General features: G+C 41.2%; 1 protein-coding gene across 1 annotated transcript; it reads right to left on the bottom strand.

The window, feature by feature from the left end:
- Positions 1-10,195: 10,195 nt before the first annotated feature.
- Positions 10,196-12,472, bottom strand: LOC132592925 (olfactory receptor 14A16-like). The gene is made up of 2 exons (XM_060281166.1): positions 12,445-12,472; positions 10,196-11,274 (listed from the first exon to the last, which is right to left on the bottom strand). The coding sequence occupies exons 1-2, from the start codon at positions 12,470-12,472 to the stop codon at positions 10,196-10,198; spliced, it is 1,107 nt and encodes a 368-aa protein (XP_060137149.1).
- Between the last annotated feature and the right edge of the window lie 4 nt (positions 12,473-12,476).

The raw sequence follows: 12,476 nt of genomic DNA, 5'->3' as shown, positions 1-12,476 counted from the left end.
AGGGGATTTTAACATCCATGCAGACACGACCTTACAAGGAGCCGCTCGGGACTTCGTGGAAAGCATGGCCTCCATGGGGCTGTCCCTGAATAAGTCTGGCCCAACTCATAGCCGCGGACATGCCTTGGACCTGGTGTTTACCTCTATGGATGGTGGTGATCTGACACTAAGTAAAAGCGAAACTAACAAAGTGCCATGGTCAGATCACTACCTGGTGCAACTGGACTTCTCCGCGACCCTTCCCCTCTGCAGGGAGGTGGGACCTATTTGGATGGTCCACCCCCACCACTTAATGGATCCAAATGGTTTTCAGAGAGTGGTAGGGGATGTCTTATCCCATGTTGATGGCCTCTCAGCCGATTCCCTGGTGGCCCGCTGGAATGTGGCGTTAACCAGGGCTATTGACTCTTTGGCTCCGAAGCGCCCTCTCCGATTGCATGGAGCTGGGACAACCCTGTGGTTTTCCCCGGAGCTGAGGGCGATGAAACAGTCGTTGAGAATCCGACCGAACACAGGCTAGAGCTCAACTTCGAGCCTACCAAGTGGCAATGGCGACGTCAAAGAGGACCTTCTTCACCGTTTCTATTGCATCTGCAGAAAACAGCAGCAGGAGACTGTTCCAGGTGGTTCGCAATCTATCTGAACCACCTTCGTCATCAGGACCTGGTAGGGACCCCAATATCTCCTGTAATGCTTTTGCAAAGTTTTTTTGCAGATAAAGTCACTCAGATTCAGAGGGAGGCAGACTCCACCGTGGGAGCAGGGCCGGGGCGGGAGAGTGCTGGAGCCCTGTCTAGTCGTGTTTCATGGGATCAATTTCAATTTGTTACCTCCGAGGATGTGGACAGGCTGCTTAGACGAGTGAAACCAACCACCTGTCTCCTTGATCCTTGCCCATCCTGGCTTATAAAAGCTAGCCAGGAAGGGCTGGGCGATGGGCTTCGCGGGTTGGTAAATGCTTCTCTCCATGAGGGAGCCTTCCCAGACCCGCTGAAAGAGGCGGTTATTAAACCGCTTCTTAAAAAACCATCTTTAGATCCGGCCAATATGGCCAACTATCGCCCAGTCTCAAATCTTCCATTCTTGGGCAAGGTGATTGAGCGAGTGGTTGTTGAACAACTCCAGGCACGCCTGGAAGAAGCAGACCATTTGGATCCCTTCCAGTCAGGATTCAGGCCTCATCATGGGGCTGAAACGGCCCTGGTCGCACTGGTTGATGATCTCCGGTGGGCTAGAGACAAAGGTGAGAGCTGCTTCCTAGTCCTGCTGGATCTCTCAGCGGCTTTTGATACCATCGACCATAACATCCTTCTGGACCATCTAGAGGGCTTGGGAGCTGGGGGCACTGTTATACGGTGGTTCCGCTCCTTCCTCCTGGGCCGTGTTCAGAAAGTGGTGGTGGGGGATGAGTGATCAGACCCCTGGGCTCTCACTTGTGGGGTGCCTCAGGGTTCTGTCCTCTCCCCCATGCTTTTTAACATCTACATGCAGCCGCTGGGAGAGATCATCAGGGGGTTTGGGCTGGGTGTTCATCAGTATGCGGATGATACCCAGCTCTACCTCTCTTTCTAATCAGAACCAGTGAAGGCAGTGAAGGTCCTGTGTGAGTGCCTGGAGGCGGTTGGAGGATGGATGGCGGCTAACAGATTGAGATTGAATCCTGACAAGACAGAAGTACTGTTCGTGGGGAACAGGAGGCGGGCAGGTGTTGAGGATTCCCTGGTTCTGAATGGGGTAACTGTGCCCCTGAAAGACCAGGTGTGCAGCCTGGGAGTCATCTTGGACTCACAGCTGTCCATGGAGGCGCAGGTCAATTCTGTGTCCAGGGCAGCTGTCTATCAGCTCCATCTGGTACGCAGGCTGAGACACTACCTGCCTGCAGACTGTCTAGCCAGAGTGGTGTATGCTCTAGTTATCTCCCACTTGGACTACTGCAATGCACTCTATGTGGGGCTACCTTTGAAGGTGACCCGGAAACTGCAACTAATCCAGAATGCGGCAGCTTGACTGGTGACTGGGAGCGGCCGCCGAGACCACATAACACCGGTCTTGAAAGATCGACATTGGTTCCCAGTACGTTTCCGAGCACAATTCAAAGTGTTGGTGCTGACCTTTAAAGCCCTAAATGGCCTTGGTCCAGTATACCTGAAGGAGCGTCTCCACCTCCATCGTTCTGCCCGGACACTGAGGTCCAGCACCGAGGGCCTTCTGGCGGTTCCCTCGTTGCGAGAAGCCAAGTTGCAGGGAACTAGGCAGAGGGCCTTCTCAGTGGTGGTGCCTACCCTGTGGAACGCCCTCCCAACAGATGTCAAAAAGGAAAACAACTACCAGACTTTTAGAAGACATCTGAAGGCAGCCCTGTTCAGGGAGGCTTTTAATGTTTAATAGATTATTGTGTTTTATTCTTCTGTTGGAAGCCGCCCAGAGTGGCTGGGAAGACCCGGCCAGATGGGCGGGGTATAAATAATAATAATAAATTATTATTATTATTATTAGTTTATTTGTGTGAAACTTCAGTCTTATATTTTGTTTCTAAAAGGAAGGACTGGGTTGTTGTTTTTTTAAAAAAAAGATTCTGATACTTCGTATCAGTGATCACAGTGTCAGACTCTCTCACTAAAGATGAGAACTGGATAGCATGACCAATTTTCTCAGTGTTAAAAAGATACAACTCTCCCTGGGATCCTTCTGTTCTTATTTCAGTAGTGATGCAAAAATCTGCATTGTCTCTCCTGAGCTTCCTTTAGATGGTAACATATTTTTGCAAAGAGGTTACATTATTTCCCATGCATTGTGAAACATCCCTATCGCAGGACAGTGTTTGTGTTTCTGACTACCTCCAAGATGCATGTACTTTTTGCTGAGATGTTAATTCTGATATGTGTGCATGTGACATTCTAGTAATTCTGTGAATTCCTACTCCCCCCAAAGTATTTTCATCTAAGTGCTATCACTACTTTGAAAACCTAAATACTAGGTTAAAATTACTGTTTACATTCTGCGGGGTATCAGAGCTGAAAGGAAACATGACCTGTTACTATCCATATTTTAGAAGATTAAGGGTTGCTGAGATGTGTTCAGCCTACTGTAGGCCACTTTAAGAATCATGCAAGTGAACAATGGGGTATAAATGTCAACATACATATGTAAATGTATTATCAACATGTCATGGGATGTGACAAGGAAAAGTGTGAAAGATAGAGTTGAGCTGAAGGAATGCAAGGTGACCATTTAAAACAATGCAAATGTTGAGTTTGCATATCTGAATCTATCAGGAAGATTTCACTTGAAATGATGCTCTGTTCCAAGAAATCTCTTTAATTATACCTTTTCTGAACAAGCTTGGAAGGTATATCCAGAGAAGATTGCCTCAAACGCAACAGCTTTGATAAAGCATTTTTTATCTCCTTATTCCTCATACTGTAGATTATTGGATTTGACATGGGTGGTACAAGACTATACATCACAGTTAGTGCAAAGTCCAAGTCAGACGGAGTTTTAGAGGGAGGCCGAAGGTAAGCAAACCATGCGGTGAAACAAAATAAGGAGAAGACAACAAGGTGAGGTATGCAAGTGGAGAAGGCCTTCTTCCTTCCCTGAACAGAAGGGATTTTCAGAACTGCAGTAAAGATATGAACATAAGTGACAACAATGTAGACAAAACACCCAGACGCAACTGTTACACTCACTACTAAAGCTCCAATTTCCATTAGGTATAGGTTTGAGCAAGCAAGTGGAAGTATCTTTGGGATCTGGCAACATAGCGATCATATGCCATGGCTGTAAGAAGGGAGATATCAGATGCCAAGAAGAAAACAAAGAAAAGAACTTGAGCAACGCATCCAGTGTAAGAAATGCTTCTGGTATTAATGAGAGAATTCACGATGGATTTGGGGATGGTGACGGAAACAGCCCCCAGGTCCTGGATGGCCAAGTTCATCAGAAAGAAGTACATGGGAGTGTGAAGGTGGTGGTCAAAAGCTACAGCAGAGATGATGAGAAGATTCCCAAATACAGTTGCAAGGTACAATAACAGGAACATAAAGAAGTGTAGAATCTGCTGTTCTCATATTGCTGAGAACTCCAGGAGCAGAAATTCAGAGACAGAGGATTCATTACTTATTCTCTCCTTCATTACTAAAAATTTTCCTGCCTCTGGAAGAAAACAGCAAGATATATATTGGTTTAAGTCCTCTTGTTATAGCAAATATTTACTACTTTGGAAGAGGTTTTGTTGAAGGTAAAAGAAATAAGTGAACAAAAAGGGAGAAACAATAAATCTTTATGAAATAAGAACTTAGCTTTCAACTCCATATAGATTATATATAACTATTTTAAAATAAGCTACCACTGTTTCAAAACTAGTGGGTTGTGCTGTTCACAAGCTCTTGAAGTCGAATGCTGCCACTGCTAGAGGAGGAACACGGGAGTCCCACTGCCATCATTAGCATACTTGCTTAGTATGTGGAAATATGCAGAGGGTAGATGCACCTTGAGAGAATCCCCATATTGACAAAACATATTTTGATATTGTAATTCAGTATAAAAACTGAAGGAACTCTTTAATATAGCGGGATAACTTGCTGCCTTTATGATGCAAATTCAAAATCAAGTTTCTTCTATTAAATTCCAATGTCCATAACAATTTGGGTCATGGATATGTTAAAAGCTTGATTCCTAATATCCCTATTCACTCAGTGAGTCTTTGGCAAGATTCAGGTAGGTAGCTGTGTTGGTCTGACTCAGTAAAAATATATAAATAAATAAATAAATTGTCTAGTAGCACTTAAGAGACCAACTAAGTTCGTTCTTGGTATGAGCTTTTGTGTGCATGCACAATTCTTCATGTTGGTCTCCAAGGTGCTACTATATACTGTATATATAAAATTTGGCAAGAGTCACTGATAATAGTTCACACACTTGGCACATACTCACCTGTCTTCTGTTTTCTGTATTGTGCGCCTAATGCTTTTGAACTTCCTACTTAAGATCACACAGGTTTCAACTGTTCTTAGCTTTGTTATATGTTTTTAACCTTAATGCATACTGTGTACAATCCACATTGTTATTCATGTAAAATGTATAGGGTCACAGCTGCGTTGCTCTTCCCAAGATCTTTTTGCTGCCACATTATGCTAAGCCAAGACAAGGTGCTTCAGCTCCCCCCTTGCTCACTTGGAGCTGCAATGAAGGTTTGTTCTTGGTTGAAGTTCATGGTTGGTGAGGAGAGAGGCTAACCACTAGTCTTGGCTTGGATGACATGCTAAAAAAAACTTGGTGAAACTTGAACTGACCGTAAAAAGGATCATGGAGGAGCAAAGCTACAGTACTCTTCTCTCCATGAGGTTCAACATTTTTGCAGTCTTCCTAAGATAAAATTTGCTTTAGCATGTCATGGAAACCAGGTCATTGGGTATTCTATGTGAGTCTCAATAAGTTCCAGGAGAGATCACAACAAGCAGGTTTCCCCATTCTACACAATCCACTATACAGTAGAAGTATTGTCTGCGTAAAGTCCTCTGAAAACAACTCAGGTATCACTAAAGTCATAAAAATATAAATATCTTACGCTTTTCATTAATAGAAAGTAGATTTCCAGATGCAATTTCTTCATCACTTCATTTTCATCTGTATTTTAAGAAACCACCCCTTCCTTTTCTTCTGTAACAGTGTACATATCTGTCTACTCCTCCAGAACGAATCTTTTAACATGGAGTGGAAAATTATAGTGTGTGTGTGTGTGTCTGTGTGTGTGTGTGTGTTTCTATGCACTCCTCAGAGTTTGGTCCCAAGAGCCCAACACAAATTAGCCATTGTGTCTCTGGAAGCTTGGACTCAGGAGATAAAAGTAGTGTTTCTAAATACTTGGCCCCAGTAGTCTAATACAAATAATTAAGATGTGTAGAAAACAAAACAAAACAAAGCCTTCCCATTTCTAAACAGCACACTATATAATGCTTAAAATAATAATAATAATGCTACATAAGTCTGTCTGGAACCTTCTGGTTTCAACTTGACTTTCTCAGACATGTTTCATTCATTCATTCTTTTTAAATAATGCTTTTATTTATTTTCATGATACAGAGAGTCACTGGCGGAGGAAAGGGGGGAGTGCACTGACCCCGCACCATCGGGGAGGGGGGACCATCGTGGCCGCACCCCTGTACACATGCCACGCACCCCCCGTTGCGCAGGGCACCAGGACGTGGCCACGCCCTCGTGGGTGGCATGCCACGGCTACTGGGCGTGTGCCACACCCCTGTGGGCAGCACGGCACGCCCCCAGAATGTTTTGGAGCGTGCACCTTCGCCACTGCAGAGCGTTGTGTGAGGTGTTCCCCGCTCCATTTCCCCCCTTCCTGTGTTTTGGTCAGTGCTCTAAATTTCACCCAGGTGTTTATCTTGTGAACTGCCATGATAGCTTGTGATGAAGGGTGGCATTTAAATCCAACAAATAGTAAAACAATAATAATAACTTTAAGGAAATACCCTAGTGTTCCAGCTGAAAAAAAAGTTGGAAGGGCATCCTAGAAGCCACCATTTGCAATGCAGGCAAGGGATTTGTGATTTGCTTCTGCTAATACTGGTCTCCCATATATAAACGTGTGGATTTTTTTGACATTCAAATACAAGGGCCAGCAGCTATTTTTCTATTTGTGTATGGTTACTTTTGGGGTTGATGAGAGGCCTTGTAGCATATACCACTTGTCTCCAGAGTTTCCATATCTATGTGGGATTTAACGTGCATCAATATTGACTTGGGTTGCCCTGGGCAAAATATAGTGACTGACAATCTAATGAATAAATTAACAAATTAGCAGGTGTTTGTTTGATTGTTTTTTTAAAAACCTGCATCAAAGCAGTTCCCATGCCTTCTCTGGAGGCAACTATGTGCAGTTCATAATCAGAATATTGTGTTCAAATCTTTAGAATATGTTAGAATACATTTCCTACAGAACATGAAGTTCCTTTCATTTATTCATAAAGATTCCATACATTTGAGTACTTCAAGGTTTTTTCCGAGTTCCAAAGGAATGTAACAAGGAACATGTGTCACTTGTCTTTTTGGCTCCATTATTTAGATTTTATATACATCGTTCACTTTGCGCATTCCTCAAAAAACATAAGAGTAAATCTGTTCAATGTGAAGTTGTTTTGTTTGATATATTGTGTTAGGCCGTGTTGAATTTTTCATCTTCAAAAATCCTGATTTGAGGGGTATTAAAAAGATGTGGTATAATTAGGTAATTTGAAATATATTTTGGTTATTTGTAAATATTTAGGTCTTGCTTGGTAAATCTCTATGTGAAAAGTTCCTACTTTTTAAATTTTTTTAATTTTTTCTGTCATTTATAAACATATAGGTTATTCCCCAATTTTCATGAAAACAGATGTTGATAAGTGCCTAAAATTGATTAGAAGATACAGTGGTACCTCGCAAGATGAAATTAATTTGTTCTGCAAGTCGCTTCGTATAGCAAAAAGCTCATCTTGGAAAGCATGGTTTAAAATTTTCCCGGTTTACCCGGTCTACCCATTTAGTTAATGCATTCCTATTTGTCTTGCGAAGCGCGGTCATAGGAAACTTTGTCTTGCGAGTCGCCTCGCGCAACACAAAACGCTTTCATCTTGTGAGTTTTTCATTGCATGAGGCGTTCGTCTTGTGGGGTACCACTGTATTGTAGTTCTCTGATATATGTATTGTAGTTATCTGTACTATTAATATTAATATTATACAACAGTATGTGATATCTTTTTTGTTTTCTACCACCAGTCCACCCACTGAGGTCATTGGGGTTTCAAAGCCGAAATGCTCTGACAAGTAGATTTATCGTCTATCCAAGATAGACAGAATGGGGTGGCATGAGGACATCTAACCAGCCCTAGCAATTGTCTTCTGTGTTGCATTGGAGACTGGGGGCTGGGGTCTTGCTTGAATATGTTACAGAGCATCTCTGGTACCAGAACAATTGTGTGGTCATCAAAGGAGCTGGGATCCTCACCCACAAACATCATTTTATACACACACACACACACACACACACACACTATATTAAGCAGAGAATTGTGTCCCTTTGTTGCTCACTCCCACCCTTTACAAACAGAATTTTATTCCCATGAAGGAGAAAAGCATGTCTTCTTTGAAGAATAGCTATGATGATAAACATGATAATGAAGTCTATGCAGAGGACTGGATAAACTACTTGGAGGTGTTAAAAATACACTGTAAAGTAGAGCTACATACCAAAGTTCAGTCGAGTGACGGTCTTTCCTTATTGGATAAATTGGGGTGTGTGTGCAAAAACAGCATTCTGATAGTGTAGGATTCAGGCTGTTGGACAGGCACCCAATTTTAAGAGAAGGATTGCCACATTTTAAGAAATACAAGATTTTAGTTCCTTCAATAGTAGCATGGATAATAAGCACTATGGTAACCCTTCTATCACAGTAATGGAAGGATGGAAATACTATATATTCTCCTGCTTCAGAACCATTAAATGAACAGAAGTCTTGACCTGCATGGAATATGGTTTCTCCAAGTCTGACACCATCTTTGTGAGGATCAAGAGCAGGCCTTTAGATTCTACAGGAATCAAATTTTAACAGTGTACACTTATTTTGAAGAGCATGGTCCAGGGGGCTTCTGCCAGTGGCTCTCCTGCTCAGATGTGGGCCCTCAGCGGATACATGATCATGTGATACCAGCCCTTGAAGTTGTTAATTTATTATTCTTTTTTTTACTATAATAGGACATTATATGATAAAGTAATGATATGTTGTTACAGCTGGAAACAAAATTTCTTTATATTTTCACTTGTATAAAATGATTAAAAACTTTAACTTCACTTCAAAATGCGAGTTTTTGGCTTTTTTTAAAGTGTATTTCAAACAGATCTCAATTTACCAAGCTAAACATCAACCAATCATAAAAATAATTGCAGATTTGGATTCCTCATGTGCAATAACATATTTTTAGAACCCCTCATTGAGCAAATTCGGGGGGAAAAATCGTCCTTAAATGACACGCCCTAATATTGTGTGTCATCTTTTAATGAATTCCAGAGCATGACAAGTTTTTTCTCCAAGGAATGGTTCTGTATTCCCATACAATATAACAAATGGGATGAACACTTATCAGTTTTATGAAGCTGACCCCTAATCCCTGTGTGGAATTACTTCCCCTCTGTGAAACTCCAGTCATATTTTTCAAAAGGATGTGATTTTGTTTTCCTTTTTAAGATTTTGAGAAATTGTGTTAGTGGCCGCTGTGTCACATTCCCTCATTAAAGATGGGAGTTGGGTAACATGACCAATTTCCTGGGTTTTTAAAAGATGCAACGCTCCCTAGTAACAACACTGGAAACATCTGTTAAGTAGAAAAGCCAGGTGTTCTACTTATGTGAAGGATGCCCTGTGTCCAATTATCTTCCACAAAAGGTTCAAAGTAATGAGGAGACACTTCTGGAACAAAGATAGAATTTTATATATTTACATTCAATGAGGATTCCAGATAAATATTGACTCTCTTAAAGCACAACACTTCATTTTATAAACTTTACTTATTTGGGGACAATAGATTCAGGCAAAAACTCTGTACAAAGAACTTTTAAACCACAGTCAAAACTCTTGTTTAAAACTAGTTCAGGATAGACTATCTTCGCCTAAAATGGATATTTGTGTCACTGCGTAGCAAGAATCTCACAGCCCCATCTAGGGTGTTTTCCTTAGCCTTAAGAAGGCAAAATGGGTTGCCCTCTAAAGCTAATCCCTAAATCCAATCAGAACAGGTCCTTCTCAACTGAAGTTCCTAAACAAGGGCTCATCCACATTTTTGCCTTTCCCATAGCTAGAAACCAAGGATGTGAATGTTTTTTTTTCCTCCTTTCCCTGCTCCTTTCCCCAGGAAAACCCACTCTTTAGCTTTAAATAAAAAGAAATGACAATCAACAAAAAAAGCTGATTGCCTGATGAAAGGCAGTGGCACGAGAGAAAGAGTTAGATATGCACTAAATGACAAACAGTCCCTCTCTAAATGTATGATTTGTGATCAGAGATGCAGAATTATTATTGGTACATCTAAGGGGGAGGAACACAAGATGTCTTTGTGACACCTGGCAGATTTTGAGTCTGCATATCAAAATTTATCTAGAAGCTGTAACAGGTCATGATATCTCCACAGTTCCCTATGCTTAGACCTATGAACACAAATGTAACCTTTTCAGGATAAGTCTGGAAAAGATATTCATAGAAGCGCGCTTCACACCCAAGAGTTTTGATACAGCATTTTTAATCTCCTTATTCCTCATGCTGTAAATTATTGGATTGAACATGGGTGGGACAATGGTATACATCACAGTTAATGCAAAGTCCAAGTCAGATGGAGTTTTAGAGGGAGGCCTAAGGTAAGCAAAGCATGATGTGAAACAAAATACGGAGAAGACAACAAGGTGAGGTATGCAAGTGGAGAAGGCCTTTTTCCTTCCCTGTACAGAAGGGAGTTTCAGAACAGCAGTAAAGATGTGCACATAAGTGACAACAATGTAGACAAAACATCCAGACACAATTGTTATACTCGCCACTATAGCTCCAATTTCTGTAAGGTATAAATTAGAGCAGGCAAGTGTAAGTAACTGTGGGATCTCACAGAAAAACTGATTGACAATGTTTGAGCAGAAAGGGGTTGCAAAAGTTGTACTAGTGTGCAAGACTGCATTGAGAAGGCCAGCTACCCACACACCAGAGACCATTTGTTTGCAGGCTGCCCTGTTCATCACCATTTCATATTGTAAGGGATTGCAAATGGCAACATAGCGATCATATGCCATGACTGTAAGAAGGGTGATATCAGATGATAGAAAGAAAACAAATAAGAGGACCTGAGCAACACATTCAGCATAAGAAATGTGTCTGGTATTCATGAGAGAATTGGCCATGGATTTGGGGATGGTGACTGAAACAGCCCCTATGTCCTGGATAGCCAAGTTCATCAAAAAGAAGTACATGGGAGTATGAAGGTGGCGGTCAAAGGCTATTGCATAGATGATGAGAAGATTCCCAAATACAATTGCCAGGTACAATACCAGGAAGAGAGAGAAGTGTAGAATCTGCAGTTCCCGTACAGCTGAAAACTCCAGGAGTAGAAATTCAGAGACAGAGGATTGATTGCCTATCTTTGCATTCATCACTAAAATGATTGCTGCTTCTAGAATAAAACAGGAAGATAAGCATAGGTTTAAGCCCTCTTCTGATAACTTATATTTGGTATCCAATACTGCTTTGGATGTGGTTTTTGTGGGATGCAGATTTAAAAGAAAGTAGTGAACAAAATGGTGTAATAATAAATATTCATCTAAAGGAGATGTTAGCTTTCAACTCCAGATTGATAATGCACCATTTTCGTAAGATAAACTACTGCTAAGTACAAGTAGGTAGTCGTATTGGTCTGACTGCTGAGTAGTCCTTTTTCTTCTGAGAATTATAGGGGTAGAACTACCCAAACAGTATAGAAATTTATTCATGTATGCTACTACAGTGGCAAGAAAGTTATTTGAATATTTATAAACAAATTGTAAACAGGATTACTGTCATAAACTGTAGTTTCATAAGTATATAATTAAATTAGATGAGTGAAGTAGATCTTTTTTGGGGGGTGTTAATTTATATTGCAATGCCCATCACAACTTAGGTCCAGGAGACCTTAACAGCTTGATTCCTAATATCCCTGTTTTATCATTGAGGTCTTTGACTGAGTCACTGGTAGTGGTTCCGCACTCCTCAGACAAATAGCTCATACTCACTAGCAGACATACATTCAGTACTCTAGGCCCAATGCTTTGTAACGCCTTCCTAGTTGGGATCACGGAGGTTTCAACGGTTTTAATCTTTGCTATATGCTTTCAACCTTAATGTACACTGTGCACAGACTACAGTCTTATGAATGTACAAATGCATAGGCTCTTGGCTGGTGAGGACAGAGGCTAACCATTAGTCCTGGTTTGGATGATGTGCTCAGTCAAATCCTGGTATAGTTTAAGATGACAGTAAAAAGGTGCATAGAGGAACAAAGCTACTGTAATCTTCTTTCCAGGAGGTTGAATTTTTGTCCCGTCTCACTGAGTTAAGCTTTGGCTTAGCTTGTCATGGAAAACAGGTCCTTGGGTTTTCCATGTGCAGTGTAGGTTTCAGGAGAGATCACATAACAAGCAGGATTTCACATTCTACACAATACATAATAGTAGTATTGTTTGTATTTAACCCTCCAAAAACTACACAGGTATCACTAAAGTTATACAAAATATAAACATCTTACTCTTTTCCTTTAAATACATTTCCAGATGCAATTTCTTTCTCACTTTAAGATGTTCTGTATTCTTCTAGTCACTCCTGGACCTTTTGTAAAAATAAAATATAATGATGATGATGATGATGATGATAAATCAATCACCTGCATTGTCTTCTGTGAAAGTTAACATGCTT

Source organism: Zootoca vivipara, chromosome 13, assembly GCF_963506605.1.
Source record: "Zootoca vivipara chromosome 13, rZooViv1.1, whole genome shotgun sequence".
Classification (NCBI taxonomy): domain Eukaryota; kingdom Metazoa; phylum Chordata; class Lepidosauria; order Squamata; family Lacertidae; genus Zootoca; species Zootoca vivipara.
The sequence above is the reverse complement of the archived record's forward strand: the minus strand, read 5'-3'. Positions and strand labels throughout refer to the sequence as shown.

Bases quoted from the DNA above. Each gene is read 5' to 3' on its own strand.
- LOC132592925 (XM_060281166.1), bottom strand. From the start codon at position 12,472: ATGTTAACTTTCACAGAAGACAATGCAG. The intron at 11,275-12,444 runs GTGATTGATTTA...CCACATCCAAAG, and splicing joins TTTCACAGAAGACAATGCAG to CAGTATTGGATACCAAATAT.